The 26,908-nt window shown below is 51.5% G+C and overlaps 2 protein-coding genes and 1 long non-coding RNA gene across 10 annotated transcripts in view; all 3 read right to left on the reverse strand.

The window, feature by feature from the left end:
* The window catches only part of ESPL1 (extra spindle pole bodies like 1, separase), a 20,293-nt gene extending 15,107 nt beyond the window's left edge, over positions 1-5,186 (reverse strand). Inside the window, exons 1-5 of the mRNA XM_024737122.1 lie at positions 5,106-5,186; positions 3,869-4,927; positions 3,483-3,587; positions 3,204-3,324; positions 1,100-1,236 (exon numbers count right to left, since the gene is read on the reverse strand). Coding sequence (XP_024592890.1) covers positions 1,100-1,236; positions 3,204-3,324; positions 3,483-3,587; positions 3,869-4,927; positions 5,106-5,186 — 1,503 coding nt within the window. The remainder of the gene's footprint in view (positions 1-1,099; positions 1,237-3,203; positions 3,325-3,482; positions 3,588-3,868; positions 4,928-5,105) is intronic.
* A 6,156-nt stretch (positions 5,187-11,342) lies between these two features.
* On the reverse strand, positions 11,343-13,692 carry SLC61A1 (solute carrier family 61 member 1). 3 transcript variants are annotated; one of them, XM_024737119.1, is made up of 2 exons: positions 13,611-13,692; positions 11,343-12,954 (listed from the first exon to the last, which is right to left on the reverse strand). In XM_024737119.1, exon 2 carries the CDS (start codon positions 12,934-12,936, stop codon positions 11,584-11,586), a length of 1,353 nt encoding a protein of 450 aa, XP_024592887.1. In that variant the 5' UTR covers positions 12,937-12,954; positions 13,611-13,692; the 3' UTR covers positions 11,343-11,583. The 3 variants fall into 3 exon arrangements, with proteins under 3 accessions (XP_024592887.1, XP_024592885.1, XP_024592886.1); XM_024737117.1 differs by having other exon boundaries at positions 13,529-13,674; XM_024737118.1 differs by lacking the exon at positions 13,611-13,692 and adding an exon at positions 13,326-13,466.
* A 1,977-nt stretch (positions 13,693-15,669) lies between these two features.
* LOC112394107 (uncharacterized) overlaps positions 15,670-26,908 on the reverse strand; it is a 32,546-nt gene continuing 21,307 nt past the window's right edge. For 3 of the 6 annotated variants that reach the window (XR_003002094.1, XR_003002095.1, XR_003002090.1), the window contains 3 exons: positions 19,650-19,793; positions 18,895-19,129; positions 17,947-18,569 (listed from right to left, as the gene is read on the reverse strand). This is a non-coding gene — a long non-coding RNA (uncharacterized LOC112394107). Of the gene's footprint in view, positions 17,174-17,946; positions 18,570-18,894; positions 19,143-19,197; positions 19,332-19,649; positions 19,794-26,908 lie in introns of those variants that run through there. The other 3 variants (XR_003002092.1, XR_003002091.1, XR_003002093.1) reach the window with 3 other exon arrangements.

Below are 26,908 nucleotides of genomic sequence, written 5' to 3' on the forward strand. Positions count from 1 at the left end.
TTTTTTTTTTTTTTTTTTTGTTAGAAGATGTTGGGGGTTAGGAGTTTATTAATTTATTTATTTTTGCTGTGTTGGGTCTTCGTTTCTTGTGCGAGGGCTTTCTCTAGTTGTGGCAAGCGGGGGCCACTCTTCATCGCGGTGCGCGGGAGGCTCAGTAGCTGTGGCTCACGGGCCCAGTTGCTCCGCGGCACGTGGGATCTTCCCAGACCGGGGCTCGAACCCGTGTCCCCTGCATTAGCAGGCAGACTCTCAACCACTGCGCCACCAGGGAAGCCCCTCCTGACCCTTCTCAGCAAATCACCACCTTCTCCTGAGTTAGAAAGGCGAGACCATCTTGGCCTCTTCCTTCTCCCTCCCTCACACCAGTCACTTTCCAGGTTAATCCTTGACTTCTTGCACTCACCCACTTCTTTCCATCCCTTGGGAAGCTGTTTCAGTTCAGACGCCCACCCTTTCCTGCCTGGGCTGCTAGAGCCGCCTGGGTGCCTGGTGTTGTCCTTTCCTTCTGTTTATTCGCCACAGTGATGCCGAGAAGCCCAAGATACCAATCCGATACCAGGCCTCCACTTAAATCGAGAGGCTCATCAAACGAAACCCAAGGCCCTCTATGACCCGTCTTGCCAACCCATCATTTCATGGGTATTCCTGCTTTATGACAGTGGTTCTCACTCTGGTTGCCCAAAGGACCACGTAGAGGAACTTTAAGAAAAATATCCAGATGCCTGGGCTCCAGTGCCAGAGATTCTGAAGCAATTAGCTTAGGACAGGCTTTAGAATTTTTTTTTTTTTTAGTTCACTCAGGTGATTCTAATGTCTAGTCAGGTTGAAAACCACTGGCCCAGGACAAGGCTAAATATAAAAAGTGAATCCAAAAAAAAAAAAGTAAATATGAAGGCGTGGTGAGATTAAAAAAAAATAAAGTGAATGAATCAAAAACATTAAATAACAGTACAGGTGAGGTCCGGGAAACACTGCCCCAGGTACTGCTGCCAACATGCAGCTCCTAACTCTCTACTCCAAGGCAGGGTCCTGGCCAGGCCCTTTCATGCTACTTGAGCCCCCTCCTCCCTTCAATATAACCTCCCTCCTGCCCTCATACCTTCTCAGGAGGCACCTCAGGATAGGTGTCCGGCTTTGCCAAGCCCAGGTGCTGACAGAGGGGCTCGGAGATGGCACAGGCCTCGGCATAAAGCTTGTGACTATAGAAGTTGTAGGCCAGGTTACTGGTGTAAGAGGCTGCAGGGGAGAGAGAGGACAGCTGACTGCAGGAATGGTTCCACTGCCCTCTGCTGTTGGAGGGGCAGAAGAGAGATGCTAAACCTGTGGTCAGCTCAGCAGTCCCCATATCAGCCAGGAACCCCCATCGCTAGGGAATGAGAACGGGACAGCTCTCCCCTTCATGCTTCAAGTCAGCCCATGCCCTCCATTCCAGGAAGGTAACCCCACACCAGCCAGCCTCTCTGCACTTGTTTTACAAGAGCCAAGTCCTCATTCCCACACAGGGCCTGTCTCTCCTCACATGCCAATCTCTGTCTTCATCTTGCTCCAAAGGTCAGCATTTTGGGGGAAACGCTCTGGCCTATCCTTTACTTCCCTCTCCTTCCCTCATTCCACTGAAGCCACAGTAGCCTCCCTGCTAGCCCTTGAACACGCCAGCCCCTCTCCTGCTGTAGAGCCTTGACACTGGCTGTTTCCTCTGCCAGGGGACGTCCTTTCCCAGTTTTCCACATGGTCAATTCCCTCACACCCTCCAGGCTGTGCTCATGTCACCCTCTCCAAGAGGCCTACTCGGACCACTTTTTTTTTTTTTTTTTTTTTTTGGCCACGTGGCATGTGGGATCTTAGTTCCCCAACCGGGGATTTGAACCCGTACCGCCTGCACTGAAAGCGTGGAATTCCAACGACTGGACCGCCAGGGAAGTCCCTGACCACCTGTTTAAATGGTAATTTGCCCCCCCCTCACCTGCCCTGACCTCCTAATTCCCTTTCTTATCCTGCTCTACTTTTCTTTTCCCTCCATATTTCTGATCACTTTCTAACATGTTGTACTTCAATTATTCTACTGTTTATGGTCTTTCTCCCCCAACCAGAATGTGGCTTCATGAGAGCAGAGATCTTTGTTTTATTTACTGACATATCTAAGTACTCAGAACAGTGCTTAGCACATAGTAGTTACTCAATAAATATTCACTGAATGAATACAATTTTCCTAAGTTCTAGTTTAGGCAGCTTCTTGGCTATCGATGTAGATGGCTGGGAGAAAATAAAGTAGGTCTTCAATATCAATACTCTGTGGGAAGAATTTTCATACTATTAACTTTTGTGACTCCTGATGACCTGTGGCCAGGTTCAACCTGATAATATGAATATGAAAAACGCTCCAAAACCTTCTAGTGACTGCACTCATTAGGTTTATATAATTCAAACTAAAGGGCTATGGTTTTTGCAAAACTGAGGGGGAAATTTATTATGAAATACAAAACAGGTAAAACTAATTGATGCTGTTAGGATAGTTAGTGGTTACTGTTGGGGTGTGGGGACCAGAAGGGGGCACAAAGAGGGGTTTTTTCAGGTGTCTATGTCATGCTCTGTTACCTGACCTAGATGTTGGTTACAAACCAAGCTCACTTTGTAAAAATCCATCAAGCTGTCTGCTTATGATCTTAGTATTTTCCTGTATGTATATTTCAATAAAAAGGGTGGGGAGAAATATTCATGCCTGTTGGTTAATATATACATATACATAGTATATATACGTATAGTAGATATACACAGTATATCTCTAGAGGGATACATAAGAAATTGACCATATTAGCTGCCTCTGCAGAGTGGGACTTGGGTGACTAGGATTAATCACAGTAGAGGGACTTTTCGCTGTACGCCCTTTTGTGCAATTTGTATTTTGAATCATGTGAATGTTCTACCTGGTTTAAAAAAAATTAAGTTATAAATGTTCTACATTTTCATGAAACAAATACCAAGTCAGGTTTCAAAGCCAATGAGAAAAAAATTCACATGTGCTGTGATAAACGAGCCTCATCACTTCTCTCCTGCTGTAAATACAGAGGTCCTTGTAAATACCTTTCTCACTGCCTCCCTAAGCCATAGGGAGGTCCCACAGAGCTATCCAGCTACTGCTACTTGCCTGCCTAACAAGCGATGACCCTCCCAAGAACCCTGTATCTGGGCCCTAGGACACCAACCAGTCATCCCCAGGTAGTCAGTCAGCTCTCGGCCTGACAGGCCCTGTAAGGCCTCCATCATCCAAACAACAGTAGATTTGCAACTTTCCACTAGCTGGGCCAGGTCAGCCAAATCACCTTCCTGAAGGGACAAAAAAGGTGAGAGGAAACATAATAGGTCTAAGGTGATGTCCACCCCACCTCATGCCCAAAGCCAAAGCAACCCCAAAGCTCTACTGAGGGCAGTCAAGCAACTCCAGACCCTAGGACCTGTCCAGGTTTTTTGATTCCAGATGGTACCTGACAGCCTTGGGCAAAGTCATAAACCACCGTAGTGTAGAGGTGAAGTCCCTGAAAGTGCATCTGAACCAAAGCCTGCAGTTGCTTGGAGGAGTCCCCACGGACCTGAGGAAGGAAGGGGAAGCTTGGTTTGAGGGACAGGGAGCTCCAAGCTGAAGACTGGCCCAGAGCCCTGGAGAGCTGAGACAGCCGGGGAGTAGGAAGAAGGACATCAGGATGGGCCACTGCCCTCTCAGCGTATACGAGGCTGCTTGCTGGCTGGCAGGCATGGTCCAGAGAGCAGCTTACCAAGGCGGGAGCCAGGGCTTCCAGATCTTACCAAAGACCCTAGCCCGATGGAGTCCACAGAACCACATTCCCACCCTACCTCTAGGTCCTTAACTCACGCCATCCTGCAGCTGCCGGATGAGGCAACAGTAGCTGCCAAGAAAAGCAGAGAGGCCCAGAATGGCATCAGGTCCATAGTGCCCCTTGGTGCCTCGCTCCAGGACTGAGAGGAAGAACTGGCAGCTGTCACACAATGCCCGCAGTGCGGGGGACGGTGCCTCCATGCTGTTTTTCAGGACAGCTGATGCCTTGATCAGAAGCTTGGCCACTGCCTGGGGTCCTCCCTCGCCAACCTGCTGAAGTTCAACTGCTATCTGGCAAAGCTGGAGGCTGGGGGCCAGACTGGTGTTCCTCAGGTAATCGTAGGCCTTCTGCACTGCCCTGGTGGCTCTGGCGTGGTGGTGGCCCCAGCAGAGGCGACGGCAGTGCTCCAGGGTGAGCTCCAAGAGACAGAGGGCCCTCTGCGGGGAAAGAGGACCAGGAGAGCCCCCTCCCTCTCCCACCAGAGCTCTGATCACATGCCTGGAGAGCAGGTCACCTAGGAAATCAGCGTCTGCTTCATGCAGACCATGCCCACTGCCTTCAAATAGCTGATTGGCAGCTACCACTCGACAGGCTGTGGGAGAAGCAAAGTGGGGAACCTCACAAGGGGTACTTTCATCCTCCAAGAGTACTAGAAAGCTCAAGGCCTTTAGCCGAGCTGACAATGCAGCTTGCCGCTCCACCAGGGCTTCTGCCCCCTTCCAAAGCAGAGAAAAGCTGCCCCGAGCCACAGCCTCATAGTCCTGGGGAGCAGCTTGTCGAGAACACTGCACCAAGCAGGTATGGAGGGGCTGAGCGACTCGGAGTGTGGCCTCTGGGATTCCCTGTGCAGCAGTGTTCCGCAGAAAGATGAAGAGAATTCGTTCCAGGTAGAGAGGTGGGCGCTGGGGTGTAGACAGCAAGTAGCCATCGCAAGCCACCTCTGCCAGCTCCAGCAGGCTCCCCAGGTGCCTAGGGCAAGCCAGCTTGACAGTCAGCTGCTGGTTGCAAGCCCTCAGGATGGCATCACAAGCTTGCCTCCTCTCGGCATCAGATCGGCAGCTGGGAGAATCAGCTGGAAGCTTGGACAGGAACTCCTAGGAGGAGAAGATGTGAATGAGGCTACCAAAGGAGAAAAAAAAGATAGGGAAAGGAACTAGAAATGAGATTGCTCAAGAGTGGATCTCCTACTAATCTGTCTCTTCAAATAAGTCAAAAAGCAAAACAGCTCAGCTTGGTAAGCCAGGTGTATCCACAGCCAGACAGCACTCCCACCTTCAAGTCAGGCAGCAGCTCTTCAGCCTCCTTTGGACTTCTTAGCAGAGTCCCAAAGTTGACTCCTTTGAAGCTCCTCATGGTGCCGCGGGACTAGAGGAAAGAAAACGGATTAGGGAAGGCGGAGAAGATTTGTAAAGGAGCTAAATGAAGGGCGGGAGAAGGGCTTGAAGGCCGCGGAAGGCGGGGGGTGGGGGTGGGGGCAAAAAATCCCATCAGAAATCCTATCGGAAAAACATACATGCCAAGACGCCGGGCTCCCGTTATAAACCGACGCTTCTGCTATTCCTTCCTCCCAGCCTATCCCCAGCCTCACTACCCGTCCCACCAACCAACGCCCCACACCGGAGGCCTCCACCGAGCTCTTCAGCACCACCAGGGCGTCCCGAAGTCTCCCGACCCTACCTCGTAGAGACGCCCGACCTCTTCCTCAAGTCAGCGCTGGGGCGCCATTCACCTCGGCGCATACATACGTTCAGGAGTACCTCCAGGCCTTCCGTCCCAGAGATAGTTCTTCCCAGAGGCAGGACTTACCCACTAGACTGAGTACTCCGCAAGGATCCAAAATGTATCCTTCGTTTTCCGCGCCAGCCCCTCCTTTCAAATATGCGCAGCGACCAATCAGCGAGAGCTACGTAACGTCGGCGGGCCGCGAGGCGCGCTGGGAGTTGTAGTTTACTCGGCGCGCTGCGTCCTCACGTGACGCCGGCCGGCGGGGTCTAGCCGCTATCAGGGCTAAAGCCTTTTGGGAGTGCGGATTTTTCCACATTTTCTAGTCGGGGCCGACTTCCTCAGCTACGTGTAGCTTAGCTGCTGTTGTGAAGGCCAGTCCCCTGCCTCCTTCTCCTCCCCTTTATCTTCAGAGCTCGGAAAGAGTTTAAATTTGCAGACAAGGGAAATAGGTTAGATAACAAAAAGAACTTACTTGGAAACTCGCGGTTTGGGTTACTAGGAAAAAAGGGTATAGCCTTTCATGGAATTCTTTAAAAATATAGTTTTCCGGGGCCACTGACATGAGTACTGTGGCGACTTCCAGCTCTCTCTGCCTTCCAGCCTTGCTCCCTGCATCAGTTGGATTGTTTGAGGAAGACAGAGGATCTTCTTGATGGGGGATGGAGGGTAGAGGGGTGGGGTGGAAGCTGTGAGTTACGACGGGAAACTCATTCACTGGGATATTTCGCAGTTTTTAATGGCTTATATTCGGTAAGTACTAACTACTTCCCCAAACATACACCTTCACTTGGCTCTGCTTCTCTTCCCTTCCTCCAAAGAATTCAGTTCACAACTTTGGGTCTTCCAGTTAGCTTTTCCCTGATGAACTCTATTCACTCATCCTTCTCTATTATTGGTTTTCTTCATCATCATCAACCTCTTTTAGGAGCTGAGAATCTAGCAGGGAAGACTATTTAAAAACAAACAACAAAAAAAAAGCAATGACGAAGAATCTCAGCGTTGTAATGGTAATATTGCTGCAGGGGCTGAATGTGTATGATACATCAGTTCTCTCAGTACTCATTTCGTCTTGCTTACACCTTAGCAGTCAGTGCTTTGACAGTGTTCTAGGACTTTTTCCCTATGTATATCTACTTGATTCTCCTCAAGGGCAGAAAACATCCTTTTTTTTTTATTTTAAAGAAGATGTTGGGGGTAGGAGTTTATTAATTTAATTATTTATTTTTGCTGTGTTGGGTCTTCGTTTCTGTGCGAGAGCTTTCTCTAGTTGTGGCAAGCGAGGGCCACTCTTCATCGCGGTGCTCGGGCCTCTCACTATCGCAGCCTCTCTTGTTGCAGAGCACAGGCTCCAGATGCGCAGGCTCAGTAGTTGTGGCTCACGGGCCTCGTTGCTCCGCGGTATGTGGGATCCTCCCAGACCAGGGCTTGAACCCGTGTCCCCTGCATTAGCAGGCAGATTCTCAACCACTGTGCCACCAGGGAAGCCCTAAAACATCCTTTTTTTATGCGTGTTCTACTTCTAACAAGAAGGAAGTTCTATAGAGATCAAAAAGTGCTGACAAGGGACTTCCCTGGTGGACCAGTGGGTAAGACTCCTCACTCCCAATGCAGGGTGCCCAGGTTCGATCCCTGGTGGGAGAACTAGATCCTGCATGCATGCTGCGACTAAGAGTCTGCATAAGGCAACTAAAGATCCCGCATGCGGCAGCAAAGATATGCCACAACTAAGACCCGGTGCAGCCAAAATTAATTAATTAAATGGTCCACATAAAAAAAAAAAAAAAAAAAGAACTATGATAAAACTGAAAAAAGAAAGTGCTGACCAATGTGAATTTGAGTCACATAATTCAATCCCTCACTTGAATCCCTGATGTTTACAAAGAGACAGTACAGGACAGTGAAAAGAGCTTTCAACTTGAGTTTGGACAGAGGAGCCAGGTTCTAGTCCCAGCTGAATTTATTATTAATCTGTGAAATGGGGTAGTAACATCTAGCCTCACTCCCTGCCAGGGATTCTGCCAGCCTCAACTAGAACAGATATGAAATGCTTTCCAAAGGCCCAATGAGGCTTCGCAGCCGTTAAAAGGCGTGTTTTATATATAATGACATATGAAGATGCCAGAGATACATGAATGATCGTTATAGTCTTCCTGTGGATTTCAATCGTTTTAAAAAGAGAAAACCAAGATATACTTTTATGTAAAAAACAAGAGGGCTTCCCTGGTGGCGCAGTGGTTGAGAGTCCGCCTGCCGATGCAGGGGACGTGGGTTCGTGCCCCGGTCCAGGAGGATCCCACATGCCGCTGAGCGGCTGGGCCCGTGAGCCATGGCCGCTGAGCCTGCGCGTCCGGAGCCTGTGTTCCACAACGGGAGAGGCCACAACAGTGAGAGGCCTGCGTACCACAAAAAAAAAAAAAAACAAAAAAAAAACAAGATATACTTTTATGTAAAAAACAAGTTGCAACATGAAAGCTATGATTCATTTTTATTAAAAAGCATTCTATGCACTAGACTATAAACATTTAACAGTGGTATGAAGAGCAGGCTTAAGGGAGCCTATCATTTTTTATATTTTATATTTCTATATGTATTTGTAATATATTTATACATCAATATAAATATATGTATTTTAACATTATATACACATGTATTTACATTCACATATTTATATTAAATATATATTTCTGTATTTGCATTTGACTCTTTTACAATGAGCCCATATTACTTTATTGTTAAAAATAATTATTGGGCTTCCCTGGTGGCACAGTGGTTGAGAAATATTTTTATAACATTAGGTCTGATCCCAAGCATGACAAACTTTTGTTTGTCTAATAATTCTATTCTCTGGTTCTGTGGGGAAGTGGTGGCAAAAAATAATAAAAGCAACAAGGAGAACCACAGGATTGGGGTTAGGGAAAGTGTGTTGGGGAGTGGAACCTAGACCCAGCCAAAGGGTCATGGCTATTCACCCGGGGTAGCCATTCCTCTCCCTGAGCAGGGACTGAATTTCCAGGAAGAGGTCATTCTCCAGCCTCAGAACGCAGTACTGTCCTCATGACCCAGTCCTCCTGCCTTCTTGTCCATTGGCTCCTGGTTCCTTGGGCTGTTTCTGTTCTCCTTAGGATCACTTAAATGCTCCAAATAAAATAATTATATATCCAGCTGGATGGAAAGTCAGAAAATCAGGAGCCTCTCTTAGTGAAAGATGGTGGTGTGTATCAAGTCTGACACCAAGCTGACCTTCCCACTTGAGGAAGAGGAAATGAGTTCAAGTGGAATACACTGACACCCTCCTCAGCTGCTCACATACCCCAAAGTAGAAGGCTTCTCAGATAGCTTGATCCTGCTCTCTGGGCCAGGACCAAGGATAAACACTGCTGGGAATCACCCAACCACTGGGATGGGTTGGAAAGTTCTACACCCCATTACAGTCCCATCCACTCATTCTCACACCCAAATCTGGCTAGGCTCAGCTGGATTGAAAAAGGTAAACAATAAAATATGAAAGCAAACACTTACGTAGTACTTACACTGGGGGCCAACTGCTGCTCTAAGTGCTTAATTTAATCCTCACATGAGCCCTAGGACTAGAAACCACACCATCATCCCCATTTTATAGATGAGGAAACTGAGGCACAAAGTTGAACCCGGGCAGTCAGGCTCTGACTCCATGCTCTTCACCAGTTCCCTCTGCTGCCTCTCAGCAAGGCATCACAAGCAGCGTTTTGCAGGCAGCACGCGCCTGGAGAAGCAATCCCTCATTTGCCCCACATGGGTAAATATCCAAAGGTGGACCAGGTGGCCACGGCTAAGTGCTCCCACACTCTTGCCCTTCTCCAGGGACAGGGCTCGGGAGGAGGGAAGAGGGCTAGAGGGGGAAAGGCAGGTAGGTGAAGACCCAGGGGACAGAGTCAGTACATGCCATATAGAAGGGGTACTGCGCAGACAGCAGGAGGCAAGGTTTGGCCTTGGCTTTGCCATCCACTTGCTACATGCCCTTTAAGTGGGTTTTCCTCTTGGGTAAAAAATTTCACCAGCACCTAGTAATACAGTGCCTGGCGTATAGTAGGTGCTCAATAAAAATACGTTTAAGGCTGACTGGACAATCTTTAAGATGCCTGTGAGCTCTTCACGCCCGATGAGTCTTGACAAGAAGAACCCTCCCCACTCTATCTGCTACCAGCTCCTTTGAAGAAAGCTCAGCAGAGACAAAGCTAAGGGAAACTCATTAGTCTGTCTCCTCTACCCCCCCCATTTCCCTATCACTTAGGAATATGGGGCCCCCTCATGCTTCCATCAGGAAACAATTACTGTCATCCAAAACAACAAATCATTAACTAGGCTCTGGATTCTAGTCTAATAGATTTCCCAAATGGGTGGCTCTTGAAAAGCCACGTTGAGCTAGCCTGTCTACTCTCCAGACATTTACTGAGCACAGCCACGGGCCAAGCCCCCACTTGTGTGTATATATGGGGGAGGCAAAGGCAAATAGGACACAATTTCCTCCTGTCTTCAAGGAGATCATACTGTGGTAGAGAGAGACGGAAAGTCTACAAATAACTAAAGTACATCGAGGTCCAGCTCCACAGGGCAGAAAGGGGAAGTGTAGTTACTGCAACAGACTCTGTTTTAGCCTCAAGATGGGGGAAGGAAAAGATATCTGTTTTTTCATACTTAACCTCAACTTCTATTCCCTGCAGGCTGGGTGGGGGAATGTGTTTTTTCCCTTGTCTGACTAGGGACCTGAGACCACCACTCTTCCCTCCCCCTTGGCCTCACCCTGCAAGAGCACATCCACCCCACATTCCTCCTACACCAGGTGATACTATCTCCCCACACAGGTTTGGACCTGCAGCTCTTGGAAAGTCTTGCGTCTTCCTGTCTGGGAAGTAGTCTAGGACCCACGGAAAGGTCATCAACCTCTTTTCCAGACAGGTAGGTCCCTCATGCCCACCTCAAGCACATTCCAGGACACACCCTTGGGCCTACCCTCCCTCCAACCCCACCCTTCTTAACTGCTGGCTCTGCTTCCCCTGAGAAGCCCAGGTTTGGGTGGGAGGAGGAAAGGCAGATACAATCGGAGGTGAGGCAGGGAGGGGCTCACAGAACTGGTGTTCCTACTGGTACTGTTTCCTGCCCTGATGGCTCCCTCACCCTCACTCACTCTGGGTGGGGAAGAGTCAGGTACAGACAGGATCCCAGTCCCTCATCCATTCACTGCTCTCTCTCCTTGGCAGCCCTTCACTTGGGTTTCATGCAAGGATACAGGAGCTGGTGGACCCCGGTGATGCTGGACAAATGGTGCATCTACAGCCACAGAGGCAGAAGGCAGACAGCACACATGTGCTGAGCTGCAAGCTTGTTCCTGAAGGAAGGCTCCGGATTGGCCCCAAGGTGTGGTCACAGACGCAGCTCAAGCCCCTGGAATCTTTGCTCAGTGGCATGGGGATCCACCCCGTATGCTCCAGAGACTGCCTCACCCTGGATGTGAAGCAAGGTGTTTGCTTGGCAACCGGGGAGGGTGCCTGACCCCAGAGTAACAAGATATAGAGGATCTAGGGGCCTCAGGCATTTCCCACCCGTTTCTGTTGAGAGGCAATTCCACAGCTCAGTTTAAGCTGGAGGCAGTCTTAGGCTCTTTTTTTTTTTAAGCTGGAGGCAGTCTTAGAGAGGCTAGAACTACAAACCTTCTGCTGGTAACCCCACCTCTCACCTCACAACCTCCAGCTGCCGTCTCACCAGCACTACTGAGGTGGGTACAGGTGAGGATGAGTACATCAAATCGACGATCAATTAAAAGTGTTTATTTTTAAGTAGAAAGGGGGAAGAGAGTGACACAGAGGCAACTTTTGGCATCTTCTTTCCGGGCCGTCACCCCCATGTGCTTCCCAACCCAAAGCACTGGCAGGAGGGGCCCCAGGACAGGATGAGGGGCCAGACAGTCGCAAAGTCACAGAGAGATCTGTACAGCCCTGGAGAGGTGGGATTCAAGGGTCCATCCCAGCTCCCTCGTCCTGGAACAGGATTAGAGCTCAGGGGCATAGGGCTCCCCGGTGGGTGAGGGCACCCGCAGCTCAGCATCGTGCCTGACCACGGTGAAGAGCCCCACCACCGCCAGCAAAGCCATCACCATGACGGCGGAGCAGATGCTGAACATGTTCCGAGTGCCCGTTTTGCGATCGCTGTCATGGAGGACCAGAAGCCCCAAGCAGGCCAGTAAGTGCAGGGGTACCCGGAACCAGTTGAGGACACCAGCTTGCTCTGTCTCAGGGATCACTTTTCTCCGCAGGAAGCCCATGCTGGGAAAGTACAGCCCACAGGCTAACTCGATAAGGAGGAAGGCTATAAAGGACTCCACTGGACTCTCCTGGCCTGGGCTGGTAGAGAAGGTCAACATGAAGAGGGAGAAGACGACGATGAGGACGGCGAGGGAGACTAGGTGCATGGGCTGAAGGTGGTACCTCTTGGAGGTAGCGATGCGGTACAGAGAAGAGCCGAGCAGGCTGGCTGCCATGAAGCTGGAGAAGATGATGCCCAGCGGGGCCCCATGTGGGTCCAGCACAGGCGTCCAGAGGAAGACAAAGATGAAGATGACACTCTCAAACAGGGCCTGAATGGTGCCTAGCATTAGCACACGACGGTCCGACAGGAGGCAGCGCAGACCGCCAGCACAGGTCCTGGGGAAGGCACGCTGCCGACCGTAGTTCTCTCCCCAGTTATGGAGGGCCAAGGCCCCAGCCAGAGCCAAGAGAGGGATGGCAGCCACAAAGGGTGCCACAGGCCCCAGGCCCATCCAGCAGGCCACGGCCTCAGCTGCCACACCTGCCGCTACAGCCAGCACGTGATTCCAGAAGGCAGCTCGGGCAAAGGTAGCCGGGATCCACTCTGCGGGGAAGTCATGCCGTTCCACATGCTCGTGGATGTACCAGGCCTCAAAGGCCGAGAAGAGCAGGGCTGTGGACAGCCCACCGAGTGCTCGGCCCACCAGCAGCACAAAGTAGTCCTGAGAGAGTTTGGTTAAGCAGCAGAGAGAGTAAGTGAGGGAGAAGAGGACACAAGACTTCTTGCGACCCAGCCAATCCACAAGGGAGGAGGCCACCAGTCCAAAGAGGACTGTGGAGGCAAGGCCGCAGACATAGAGGATGGCGATTTGTCCCTCCAGGAAGTGGTAATGTTGATAGAGTTTATAGAGGTAGGGGGCCTGGAGCCAGTCAGCCGCCAGGGCCAGGAAGTAGACCTGATAGAAGTCCAGTTGAAACCGAAGGAAGGAGGGATTGCTGCAGGCTCTTCCAGAGGGCTTAGCCCGGCATCTTGACAGCTCCAACCCCAGGCAGGAGGCCAGGAGGACCACAAAGGCAAGGTAGGCAGTCACCAGCATGGCCGGCCCCCGGAAGACCTAGGGAGAGAAGGGGGCTTCAGAGTCACATCCATTGCCCGGATAGCGCCGTCAAGGGGCTGCGTGTCTAAGCAGAAGGCAGCTCCACCCAACCCCCGCTGCCACCTGCACTTCCCCACCCCTCAACTCCACTCCCCCGGAGCTCAGACCAGAGGGACCAGCTGGGTGGGTGGCAGGAGTGGCCCACCAGATTGGTCTCCAAGGACACTGTGCGGCAGGGAAGGGGTGGGAGAGGGGAGAAGATTGAGCATTCGCCCCATCCTTGCCTGGTATAGCAGAGAGGGAGTTCCTTCACTAATCCCACCCCTGCAGTTAAGGGGCTGCTGCCCTCTCCCACAGTAGCTTATGCATACAATACTTCCTTTTGTTACCTCCCATCCTCTTTGGGGAGCCCGTTTTTGCCCTCAATGTCTCGTCATCTGTCCCGGGCATCCCCACCGCCCGCGCGGGCCTCTCGAGTTGCTTCTGGGTCACGCGCGTGCATCTCAGATTCTCCCTCCTCCAGGTCAGGGCACCCCCCCCCCCCCCCCCCCCAAACCACATCCGCTCGCGTCTCGCCCAGACACCATTTCACCTGCTGCCCCGGTCTGCGGGGACGCTCCGGACACGCCCGGCTACAGGCCGCCCGGCCGCCCTGCCCGCTCTGCCCGCTCTACCTCCGGCTCGGGTTCCCCCAGCGCGCCCGCCCCTCACAGCCTGCTTCCGGGAGCCTGGGAGCCCTCTGGCCGCAGCCATGATGGGTCCCGTCACGTGACGGGGGCGCGGCGCTCAAGCCCCGCCCCTATTCCGCCCTCTTGCCCCAACCGGGGCGCTGAGCTCTGGACGCCTGCTGGGGCTCAACGGGAGGCGGTGATGGTCGCTGCTCCGGCTTTGGCCCTGTCCGCTGCCCTCCCGTGACACCCGCTCCTTCGACTCCTGGATACCTACGGGGCCCCCTGGAAGTAAAGACACAGTTTCTGTCTCTTCGTCCGTGCCCTGGGTTAGGGAGCGCAGCTGTGTCTGGGAAAATGCCAGCAGTACCGCAGAGCTGGGGCTTGAGCTTCTTGAGGAACATCGCCGCCCCAAGCCGAGACAGGCTCCTCGCTTCCCTCCTCTCCCAGAGTAGTGACCTCCAGGCCAGAAGTCAGTATGGCCCAGACACCTGAGGGAGGCAGTGTGGTGTAAAGGACTTGGACTTCGGTTTGCAGACGGCCAAGGCTCAAATCCCAGCCCTGTGGCCTCGGGCAAGCCATATGACTTCTCAGTGTCCCAGTTTCTTGGTCGGCAGTTACAGGAGAGCAGCGCCCAAATAAAAAAGGCTGAAGTTCAGTGGCAGTTAAGGGTTAAGAATTTCAGCCTTGGAGCCGGATGCCCACCCTCTGCCACTTACCAGCTGTGTTACCTTGGAAAGGTTATTTAAACTCTTTCCAGCCTAGTATTATCTCCTCAAAACCCTCCAATGCTTCCCATGTCACAAAGCATAAAATCCAAAATCACTATAATGGCCTACAACAGAGGCCTCTGTTCTCCGTTCCACTGCTACATCTCTGACCTTATCTCCTACCATTCTCCTTCCTACGCCTTCTCCATCTATACTGTCTACCACCAGGGCTTTTGCACACTGTGCCCTGTAAAGTTCTGGTTCTTCTCCCAGATATCCACATGGTTCCCTCCCTCAGCCCCTGCAGTTCTGTCTTCAAGTGTCACCTTATCAGAGAGGCCTTGCTTGGCCAACCTGTTTGAAAAAACACCACCACCTCTGCCACAGTAATCTACCTGCTTCCCTACCAACTCTATTCTCCTTTGCTGCATTTTCTCCATAGCACTTAACACCATCTGGCACACTATATATTTTGCTTATTTACTATTTCTTCTCCCTACAGATTTTTATCTGTTTTTGTTCACTTGTATTCCCAGTACTTAAAATGGTTAATGGTACATAAAAACATTCAATAAATATTTGATGAATAAATGAATGAATAAGTTAATACGTATAAACTACTCTAAAAAGTGCTTGTCTTTATTAGCTGGTAACACTTATCAAACAGTTATTATGTACCTAAGTTCTGTCTTAAGAAGTCCTGGGCCAACTGCTGTAGATGAATTGTTTAACTGTCACAACAACCCTTTAGGTAGTTACTATGATTATCCTTCAGAATTGGAAAGGTTAAGTAACATGACTAGAGTCACGTGGTAAGAGGTAGAGTCAGAACTGGGACCCAGATCTTTCCAGTTCTACACTCATGATTTCTAAGAAGATTAAATGGGTTCACCCACCTGCACAGGTGATTAGCAAATGTTAGTTTTCTCTTTTAAAAAATTTTATTTCTTTATTTATTTTTGGCTGTGTTGGGTCTTCGTTTCCGTGCGTGGACTTTCTGTAGTTGCAGCGAGCGGGGGCTACCCTTCATTGCGGTGCGCGGGCCTCTCACTGTCGCGGCCTCTCTTGTTGCAGAGCACAAGCTCCAGACGCGCAGGCTCAGCAGTTGTGGCTCACAGGCCTAGTTGCTCCGCGGCACGTGGGATCCTCCCAGACCAGGGCTCGAACCCGTGTCCCCTGCATTGGCAGGCAGATTCCCAACCACTGCGCCACCAGGGAAGCCCCTGTTGGTTTTCTTTATACTAAAGTTTGGAGGGTAGAGGGTGGGAGGATCTGGAATATAACTTGAGAAATACTTTCTTATGATAAAGTAAACAGCTGAGATTTATATCCTACAAGTTCCAAGTTGCCTTTATCCCTAACTGGCAAACTTCTAGAGAGTAGAAAAGGTATTGGTGCCCATGCATTTGTCTAGAAACACGAAGACTCAAAAATCATGATTTCCCAAGGTCATTCAGTGAGTGAGGGCATGAGGGATCGAAATGGCCTTCTATTCTGATCCTGGACTGAAACCCCTTGAACTCCTGACACCCAGTCTCTCAGTTCCTGGTGGTCTTTTCTTTGAGGGAGGAGGTCATCCTGAATGAAGGCAGGGAGTGGGACAGGATGGCCTTACGTGCTTTGTCTTCTGTTTTCCAGGATGGAGGCCAGTGCTCTCCATTATTGAGTTGCATTTTGCTCAGAAGCACCTGACAAAGAGAGACTTTAAGGAAGATTACATTGTTTTGGATTACTTTTATTGTAGGACCTATTCAAAATATGTTAACTCTTTAAGGTTCCCCTGGCCCCTCGAAGCTGTGAAGCACACCTGGGAAATGTGCCAGCTGAGCAGCAGGGGACTGAAGGGGATAAAGGACAGCCTGGGAGTGCAATTCCATCTCTAGGACACACTTCTAGTAGAGGGCAAGGAGGGCTGGGGTCTCTGTGTGGGGAGTCACAGGGGAAGTCTGGCTTTCAGGGCAGATGGGGAGGATGCTCTGGGAATTACTAGGAACCATGCTTACCAGAGGAGCATCATTTAAAACCTCTGTTACGAAAATGTTCAAACATACATAAAGGTAGAGAGCATAGTTCTATGAAACCCTATATACTTAATTCAACAATATTGATTTTTGTCCCCTTGTTTCTTCTCCTCCTTTCTTTCTTTTTCCGTTTGCCAAAATACTTAAAATTAAATACATCACTTCACTCCATACTCAGTGTGCATCTGAAATACGGACCTTTTCCTACATAACCTCAAAGCCATTTTCACATTTAACAAAATCAACACAGATTCCTTGGCATTGTAAGTACTCAGTTCATAATTAAATGTTTCCAGCAGTCTAACAATGTCTCTTTACAATTGGGTGGTCCCAATCAGGAACCAAACAAGGTCTCCCCACCACCACCAGCCATTGACTAGTTGAAGAAATCCAGTCAGATCTCCTTTAGAATGTCCCACGTTCTGGATGTGTTTTCTCACTTCCTTGTTTTGTCATTTAATTTGTTCCTCCACCCCCCATATTTCTCATTAAATGGAGGTTAGCTCTAGAGGTTTGATTAGAATCACGTTCAGTTTTTCTTGTTTGTTTCTTTGTTTGGCAAGAGTCCTTCACAGGTGGTGCTGAGTGCTTCAGATTGCATCACATCAGGAGGTACATGGCATGTGGGGTCAGGTAGTGACAGCCTTATTCCTCCATTGTAAAGTTCTCCATCAACCACCATCCTTGGTTTCATCCATTGACGATTCTTGCTTTGATCAATTATTTCATTAAGGGGTTGCAAAATGGTGATTTTTCTAATTCCATATTCCTTCTACATTAGCTGGAGTTCTTCTGTAAGTAAGAAGTTTTCTCCACCACTTAGAGCTATTTGGCCACCCTGAAATATAAGTTACACAGGACAGGCAGCATAAATGCATAATTCTTTTTCTTTCTGGTTGCCAATTTTCAGAATATGAAGTTGGGAGAAAAACTTCATTTTTTAAAAGTTTTGGGCTTAGAGCTGAGTAGGGATGGATGGCCTGGACAGTGGGCGGGGGAAGAAGGGTCTATTCTGGTAGCTCTGTCCAGCCCTCACTCATTCCAGGGCATGGGGTGTTTGGGGGACAGCTGGACAATGGAGGACTTGGTGTCCTGGCCCTTGGGCAGCAATGAGATGGGCATGACATAGGCCTGGTGTGCAGGCAGCTGCAGGACCCAGAGAGAGAGAGAGAGAGAGAGAAAACCAGATTTTGGGGAGGCAGAAAGAGAGATAGGAATTGAAAAACAGCAGGACCCAGAAGACAGGAACAAAGACAGAAAGGGAAATAGAAATGGAAGAGATCGAGAATGACTTGCCCCCAGAAGCAGAACAGGACAAAGGAGAGAGGCAGGAGGTGAATCAAAAGACCAAGGAAGAGGAACTTCCCTGGTGCCACAGTGGTCCCAATGCAGGGGACGTGGGTTTGATCCCTAGTCCAGGAAGATCCCACATGCGGTGTAGCAACTAAGCCCATATGCTGAAACTACTGAGCCTGCGCTCTAGAGCCTGAGCTCAACTATCGAGCCTGAGCTCTAGAGCCCGAGCCACAACTACTGAAGCCCCTGTGCCTAGAGCCCACGCACTGCAACGAAGAGTAGCCCCCGCTCTCCACAACTAGAGAAAGCCCACAACGAAGACCCAACACAGCCAAAAATAAATTTATTTAAAAAAAAAGGAAGAAAACAAGATTTTAAATTAGATGGGGAAAGGGAGGGACGAGTGGGGGAAACAGATGTAGAGATACAAGTTAGGTGAAGGCAGAAAGTCCAGGTGATAGAAAAAAGGAAACAGAAATGGAGAGAGTGGTGTAGAAAGCTAGAAGGAAGGATAAGCAGAAGGATATACAGAGATAGAAAGGAAAGAACAAAGGGTTCCAGAGAAGGAGGTTGAGAAAGGGAAGATTGAAACAGACCAGTGTCAGAGAACTTGGGGAATGTGGAGGGGTGCTTAGGGGCTCTCAGCTTAAGATCCAGTCCCACACAGATGCCAAGGTCTATCACTTCCAGCTTCCTCTTGGTGGCTTCTCCAAACCCCCGGCCCCAGCCCCACCCCCAGGGACAGGGGACTTATGACTAGCTATGTGTGGATGGGATCATTGGGAACCCGAGTCAAGGGTTCCCAGCTTCCATCATCCCCCTGCTAGATGAGCACGGATGTAACAGATGGGATTATTGCTGGAAGATTGAGGTCATGCGGCTGGGCGAGCACTCAGAGATTTGAGAGATAAGACATCCAGGTAGAGAGCGCCAGGTTCCTAGAAGCAAAGGACAATGAAGGATGTCATGATATCCAAGGGGAGGGAGGAACCAAGAATGCTCTGCTCAGCCTCTTCTTCTGGTCCAAGAGCCGTTGACCTTCCTTACCAGGCTCATGATGAGAGGTGAGGGATTCAGAGATTCTTGGGTCATTTAGGGATATGGGTGGAGGTCCACAGGGCAAGAAAAGTGGTCCCTGGACAAAGGATCCCCTGTCGCCTCTAGAGGAAGAATCCATCTCATCCATGCAAACTGCAGAGAAGATGAGCCAGGAAGGGTCTCCAGGGGAGGCTGACCAGAGGGGAAAATGGCCAACTTGCTCACCTTCAGGGGCCGTGGGAGAGGCTCTGAGAAGAACACTTTCCATTCCAGAAGTTGCGGAAGAGGAGGTTCTGGAACCAGTGAGAGCATGCCCAGAAACTAGCTTCAAAGCAGACGTCCCGAGACTGAGGAGGAGGCCGAGGATCTCAGCAGCCAGCCTCCTCTCCTTGCCTGGGTGAGGGGTCCAGCTGATCCTTCTCCGTCCTCCAGAGCTTCTGCCTCCTCCCTGAGGAAGCAGCTGCAGAAGTGCCCTGGAAGATTGGCAATCTCTCAAGGAGCAACAGCCCAGCTAGACTATCAGACAGTGTCGAGAGGTGCGGTGTCCCCTGAAGCAGCAGCTGCAGTGGCCGGCGGAGCCTGGAGGTCCCCGGGCAGCCCCCTGGCCACGGCCACAGCTGTCACTGCAGCCCAAGCAGGAGCTGGAACAGGCGGCTTGACCCCTGGAGCAAGGGTACATGGGGCAGGGAGAGGGGTGGCAGCAGGTCAAATGCGGAGCAGAGCAGGGGCTGCAGGAACTGAGGGGACAAGTCAAGGGTGGACAGGCAGGGCAGGGAGGGCAGGGGCAGGTACAGGGTGGGCCAGGGAGGCCGGGACAGGAGGAGCAGGGAGCTGCGTAATAGGGATAGATAGTGCAGGAGCAGGTGGGAGGGGGACAGCCAGGGCAGGGGCAGGCACAGGGAGAGGGGGGGCAGGACAGACAAGGGGAGGGAGCTGGGGGGCCAGCCTGCCTGCTCCCCTCCCCTCCACTGAGAACCCACCAAGGGCACCAGACCAGAGCACGTCCTCCAAATAGCATGTGCACTTTCATTCCTCCAGTCCTTTGTTTCCGCTCTTCCTTCTGCTCCCGGTGCCCTTTCTCTTTTCTCCACCTGGCGAGGTCCCATCATCTCTGAAGTCTTCCCCTTTATTCAATCAGAAAGTATTTCTTGGGGACTTCCCTGGTGGCACAGTGGTTAAGAATCCGCCTGCCAATGCAGGGGACACGGGTTCGAGCCCTGGTCCGGGAGGATCCCACATGCCACGGAGCAACCAAGCCCATGCGCCACAACTACTGAGCCTGCGCTCTAGAGCCCGCGAGCCACAACTACTGAGCCTGTACTCTAGAGCCCGCATACCACAACTACTGAAGCCCGCGCGCATAGAGCCCATGCTCTGCAACAAGAGAAGCCACCGCAATGAGAAGCCCGCACACTGAAACGAAGACCCAATGCAGCCAAAAATAAATAAATTAATTAAAAAACAAAAAGTATTTCTTGAGCTCCAGGCACCTGACACCTGCCCATCACTCTCCAGCCCTGAAGGCTAGAACGGCTGCTTCAGGCTCTCATATGGTCCCTAGAGGAGACGTCAGGAAGCAGCAACAGCACCAGCAGATGCTCTGAGACTCTGAGACTGAGCCAGGGATGTTGGTGGGAGCTGGCAGGGGAGGGAGGAAGCCTAGGTTCTGGGAGTTTCCAGACAGGGCAAATCCCAGGTGTGAGGGTTGGGGGAGGGGCTGGCCGTCTCTGGGAGCCTGACAACCGGCCTGGACAATTATTATTTGAGGGCCTGTCATGCAGCAGGCACTGGCCATGGGACAGAGCAAGACAGCTTACTTTAAAGTGAGGGGTGGGGCAGGGTGGAGACAAAAACCAAACAGGTAAACAAACAAAGGTAAGCAAACAAATACATTAGCTTACTTCAGAGCATGGAAACAGCTATGAAAAAAACCAGGGTGGGGGCTTCCCTGGTGGCACAGTGGTTGAGAGTCCGCCTGCTGATGCAGGGGACACAGGTTCGCACCCCGGTCCGGGAAGATCCCACGTGCTGCAGAGCGGCTAGGCCCGTGAGCCGTGGCCACTGAGCCTGCGCGTCCGGAGCCCGTGCTCCGCAACGGGAGAGGCCACAACAGTGAGAGGCCCGCGTACTGCAAAAACAAAACAACAACAACAAAAAAACAGGGTGATGTGATGACTCAGAGAGGTGGACCCTTCAGGAGGGGCAGCTAGACAGTCCCCAAACAGTCAGCTATGATGGCCCTTAAGGGTTTGGGAGGAGATAAAAGCACTGGCAGGAATCTCCCTGGTGGTCCAGTGGTTAAGACTCTGAGTTTCCAACCTGCATGCCACGTGGCAAAAAAAAAAAAAAAAAAAAAAAGAATGGAACCCAGGTGACTGGACTACGAAGAAAACTAAAGCTGAGAAGGGAATAAGGAGGGCTGGAGGTTGCAATAGAAGATTCAGTGGTCAGGGAAAGTGCCAGTGGGAAGTGACATTTTAGCAAGGACCTGAAGAAAGTGAGGGAGAGAGCCATGGAGATAGCTAGTGGAAGAACATTCCAGAGAGGGGGGACAGCAAGTACAAAGGGCAAAGAGGAGAGTCATATGGCACAGGCAGAGAGCCAGGTAGAGGCCCTGGGAGCCACGGCAGTGACTTGGATCTTATTCCAAGGAAAAGAGAAAACCACTGAGAGTTTTAGGTAAGAAAGGTGTATGGGTCTTCTTGATCCTACACCTGCCCCTGGCTAGAACATTCTGCTTCCTGTGTAACTGATACAACCATTTTGGGAAACAGTTTGGCATTATCTCGTAAAAACTGAGATTTCCTGTACATACATTTTGACTCTTAGTTTTACGGCCTAGAAAAACTCTTGCATGTATGTACTGGGAAACACACACAAGAATGTTCTTAGTGGCATTATGATAGCCCAGACTGGAAACAACTCAAACTTTCACCAACAGTAGAATAAAAAAATTAATTGTGGTATATTCAAGCAACTGAATGCTCCGTAACAATAAAGAAGACAGTTATGTGCAACAATTTGGATCTCTCTCACAAACAAGAAGTTGAGCAAAATAAGTGAGACACAAAAGGGTAATACAGTGTCATTCCGTTTATATAAACCTCAAAAACAGGCAAAATTAAGTAATATTGATTAGGGATGCATACATAGGTGCTAATCCTATAAAGAAAAAGAAGGAAATAATTATCACAAAAGTCAGGATGGTGGTTACCTCTTAAGGGAGGGAGGGGATGATGGGAGAGTCACATGGGAACTTCTGGAGCAGGAAGTACTCTATTTCTTGACCTGGATGCCAGCTGAGTAGGTATTCGCTTTATTCCAATTTATTCTGTACACTGTTCATAATATATTTCTTTACTCTTTCAGAAAGAGAAAATAGAGGTACTGTCTCTTTCTCCACTCCATGCCGCCTCGTTCAAATCATTATGCTGAAGTTAGATACCGCCTAGTTCATACACCTATCTTTCCCACCAGACCTTGAGTCAGCAACCTTCCCTGTCACTGGTCTGGCACCTGTCCGGGCCTGGCATACAGCAGATGCTCAATAACTGTTTTCTGAATTGGACTGAACTGAACTGATTTTTTCCAAGTCTCTCATCTCATGGAGAGGTGGGCAGCTGCAGAAGAGGAGGAAGCCTGTCGTGGTGAAGAGACCTCAGGACCACCAAGACCTAGGTTCCCATCTTAGCTCTGCTATGTGCTAGCTGTGTGATGATATTGGGCAAGCTGCTTAACCTCTCTGGTTCTCAGCTCCCTCCCCTGTGATGGGGTTGATAATAACTGCTACTTCTCTGGACTGCTTTGTGGATTAAATGAGTAACGTACATGCCCTAGCACAACGCCTGGCACATAGAGACGGTCAACGAAGGATAGCTTCCCAACGCCCTCCCCCCAGCCCCACATCTTTTCTTCGAAGGGGTTCACTAGATAGGGCAGCCAGACATCAAATATGGTCCCAGAAAGTGGGCCCACATCCTCAGGGCCCCTCAGGGCTAAGGCGGAGATGTAGTCTGGAGGAGAGCTGGCAGACAGGGAGATCCCACTGTAAGTGAACAGAACCCAGGCTGTTGGTGGGAGCTGGCAGAGGAGGTAGGACACCAGGGTTCTGGGAGTTTCCATCCAGGAGAAGTCCCAGGTGTGGGTGCAGGGGTGCCAGGCCTGCCCCACCCAACACCCTGGCCCCAGGGCATGTGGGCACAGGGAGGAAAATGGGTCAGAGCAGGGCTGGAACTTAACCCCATTGGTCCCATGACCTCTTTGCCAGCTCCTGAGGAGGCATGGCCACAAGAAGCCTGCTCCCTCCTCCAAAGGACCCTCCATCCCTTTTCTTCAGAAAGGAAGAAGCTTGGAACCTTGGTGTCTGGGCAGGAGGGGCTGGAAGCCCCCAAGTGGACAGAGGAGAGAGAACCCCATAACCCGGGATGGAGGTTCTGTACAAAACGGACTGCTGCACCCACCCACACCGGGCCTGGCCGCCACCTGGAGCAGTCAGCTCACAAACTCCGGGCAACTGTGGAAGCAGACATGCTCCTCATTCCAGGGAGTGGAACAGGTCAGGGCTGGATCCCAGAGGGGGAGGGTGCACGGTCAAATAGATCAGAGTAGAAGGGTTTTCTGTCTGGTGAGGCTCCAGCCAGGCAAACTCAGGAATCCCTCACCCTGAGGGATTTGCCAACAATGTGCGGCCTTGTTTTCTCTATGTAATCTCGGGCCTATGCCTGTGGATTCCTCCTCCCTATCTGTGCCTCTGTTTCCCTTTCTGGAGGAAGAGATGAAGGAATGGGTGGAATCATTCCAGGGCAGGATCACCAGGTGTCCCAGGGTCCTGCTTTGGCCGTTAGGAGGTGCTTACCATCCCTCCCTTGTAACATATCAAAATCCAGGTGAGGAGGGACCTTCTTCTTTCTGGGGGAGCAGGGTGGCTGGGAGCCAGGACCCTGATTCCAGGGCCTTTGCACATACTCTTCTGCTTCTGCTGCCCTCCCTTCTCTCTACTGCCCCCACACCCCCCCGCAAAAGTCTTTTCTAATCTCCTTGGCTGGGGGAAAAGACTCTTCTACTATCCATTCTCACAGCACCTTATACCTCTCCACGCTGGTTGTCACTTGCAATTTTGTGGGTGATTTGTTTCATGTCTGACTCCTCTACCAGACTATAAGCCCGCAAGGGCAGAGACCATACCCAGGGCCTAGCACAGTGCTTGGCATATAGCGGATGCTTAATAAAGATTTGTTGAATTAATGAATGGTGCATGTTCAGGGAAGAAATTCCTAGAGTTGTTTAGGCCAGTCCTAAAATGCTGTGTTTCAAAATCAAGGCCTTATTCTATGTGGGGATCTGGGCAGCTCTGAGGCTGGTAAGTATCTTCCACACACAAACTCATTCACCAGGAGAACCAACAAACTGGCAAGCAGCAACATAGGCCTGATACAAGGGGTGGAACTGAGCAAGCACGCAGGGCAAGGCTGGCACCAGCCTCGGCACGGAGCAGGCCTAGGGGGAGGAGGTGGGAGAGGAGGGGAGGAAGGGAAAGAAGACTCATGTTGTACATGTTTTCATCACGCTCTCCCTGGGTGTCCCTGGTCTCCAAGCCCCGATGGCACTTCTGTGCCATAATGATGTCCTTGGGGGTTGTAACATAGCTCCCCCCACCTCCCAAAGACATCTGCCAGCCACCTCTGAGCATGGCCTAGGACATCCTCCCAGTACCAGCCTGGGCATGGGGAAGTTGCCTGTTCAGTGTCCTGATGATGATGGGGAGCTGGCAAGGGTGAAAATTAGGGCCGGGCAATACGGTAAATCAGGGCAGCTGGGACAGATGTGTGGATCTTTTTCCTCTCCTCACAGTCTCTCCTTTTGGTCTTCGTGATGAAGGGAGCAAAGGAAGCCTGGTCCTAGGGCCCCCAAGATATCATTTTCTCCAAGTTGCCAGGGTGACCAAGTGAAGCAACCACAAACATAGCAAAGCCTAGAACTGGGGATGACCCAAGAGAAAGAGAAATGAGGGGAGCTCTCTCTACCAGTTTCCAGAGTGGGAGACCCCCTTCTCCATCTTCCTCCGAGAATCCCTGGACAGAGCACAGGCGGCAATGCAAGATGGAGAGAAGAATCTGAACCCCTCACAATGCCCCTCTTCTCTGCTCCCCAGTCTGCCTGTTTGGCTTGACTTCCAAACTGCTGCAGCCCACAGACCCCAGTCATTGGGTCCTGGGGAGAGGCGGGGGCGGAGGCGAGGCAATCCCGAGGGGAGGGGACGGCACAGGGCGGGTCTTCCTGGGCATCGCCCCCTGGCTGCTGTCGTTGGCTGGGGACCGTACAGGCTGCCAGAAGGGCGGAGCCACAGTTACCAAGACAGATGGACAAACACCCACCAGAGACAAAGACAGAGGCAGACAGACAGACAAACCAAGACAAAGAGGAAGGCAGAGACAGATGGAATTCCAGACCCGCTCTCTCTTTCCAGGCTACCCAAGAGTTTTGTCCCCCGTTAGCTTCCCTGGCCCCGTTTGCTACCCCGGCTGCATAGTCTCAGAGCTCTAGCTCTGGGGGACCAGACCCTGAGCCCCTCTACGAAGGAGAAGGGGAAGAGTTGAGAAAGGGTTACCCAGCAGGGAGAGCGTTCCAGGGGTGGGTGGTGCCTGGTTCTGTGTCAGGATGCCCGGCCAGGGGCCAGGGAGGGAGTGGTGCCCTCACCCGGTTCATGAGGACAGGAGACTCATTCACTGTAAACCAAGTACAGATGTGCTGGGAGAGGGAAGGGGAATTAGGGCCACACTCACAAACCGCAGCTGGGCCCGCCCTCCTTCCGCCAGCTACCACCACCACCAGGGCAGGAGGGGTTAACTTTGCAGGCTCCTGACGGGGATCCCTGCCACAAAGGCTGAGTGCCATCCCACCCCAGCCTGGACGCCTGGGTCCAACTCTCCGACACCCGCCCCTCTCACACTGCTGAGAGCTGCTCCCAGGGTAACCAAGCAAGGTCAACAGCAGCCAGGCCACCTGGGGACGGGACCCTGGAGTACCTATTCCCGGCTCTTCCCACCCCTAGTGTGAAAGGGAGGGCCTTGTCTGTACCCCATCAACGGCTCCTGTTCTCCTGAGAGAGCCACAGCAGGCCCCTCTTTCCTCTCCCCTTCGCCTGACTCTGGCTACCAGAAGTGGCCTTTCCCTTTCCCCGGAGGGAGGATACCTGGTCCCTAGGGTGGCAGTGAGGACGGAGCAAAGTAATTCCGGTATGGGAAACGTGACGTGACCAAGACTCAGTGTCCCCAGTGCTGGCCACCCCAGAACTGTTGCTGGGGAAGGTCCCTTGGGTGCATCTCTCCAGCCAAGTCCAGCCCCCACTGCTACTGCTGCCCTTCTCCACTTTCTCTTTCCCACCCTAGCTCCTGTAGGAATGTTGGAGCTCCATGTATAGAGCTTGGACTCTTCTCTTGCTCTGTCCTCAGTAGAATGGACGCTGACGCCCCGGGGTTCCTACTCTAGGACTGAGAGTCTGTGGTGGTCACATTGAAGTCAGAGAAATGTCCCCATCAGACCCTGACACTGACATTGGTTGCACGTGCCTGTACACACACACACACACACACACACACACACACACGCACGCGCGGCTGGAGTCAACATCTGTGGTGCATCCACCAGGCAGGCAGGCAGGCAGGCTCTAGGTAAGGCAGACACCCCCACACACACTTGGGCTTTCCCCCTCACACCCAGCCCCAGGCTCCTTCCACTCCCAGCTACAGTTCCCCTTGCCCTCCACCCCAGCCTAAATGTAGGCAGCCAGGGACCCAGAAGCCCTAGTCCAAGCTTACTCAAGGCAGGGTGACAGGGAAGAGGTCTTGAAGCCCGGGACTTAGCATCCGCACAACCTCCACTAGTTCAACCAGTTTGCTCTTGGGACCAAAGGACAGGCTGGGGTAGGCAAGCGGAAGTAGAGCCTACTTTGACCTGCAGGTGAAGGCTAAGCGAAGGGGAAAGACAGTGGCATCCGCTCTGGCATATCCCTGCGCGGTCACTCCACCCCTTGGGGGGACGTGGATACAGCAGCCCCCCACTGCCTACCCTGCAGAGGTACGGAAACTGGCCTCCGTGAACCACAGCCCGGCCAGAGGACTCAACCAGTCCCCCCAAATGGCAGGAAGGGGAAAAGTGCCAGAGAGAAAGGGTAGCATCTTGGGCCCAGGACACTGACCTCTTCTGCCAGCCTTGCCCGGCCTCCCGGGGACGGAGCCAG

Source organism: Neophocaena asiaeorientalis, unplaced genomic scaffold, assembly GCF_003031525.2.
Source record: "Neophocaena asiaeorientalis asiaeorientalis breed wild unplaced genomic scaffold, Neophocaena_asiaeorientalis_V1.1 scaffold134, whole genome shotgun sequence".
Classification (NCBI taxonomy): domain Eukaryota; kingdom Metazoa; phylum Chordata; class Mammalia; order Artiodactyla; family Phocoenidae; genus Neophocaena; species Neophocaena asiaeorientalis.

What these genes read in the sequence shown, in the direction of transcription:
- SLC61A1 (XM_024737119.1), bottom strand. Translation starts at nt 12,936, where the DNA reads ATGCTGGTGACTGCCTACCTTGCCTTTGTGGTCCTCCTGGCCTCCTGC.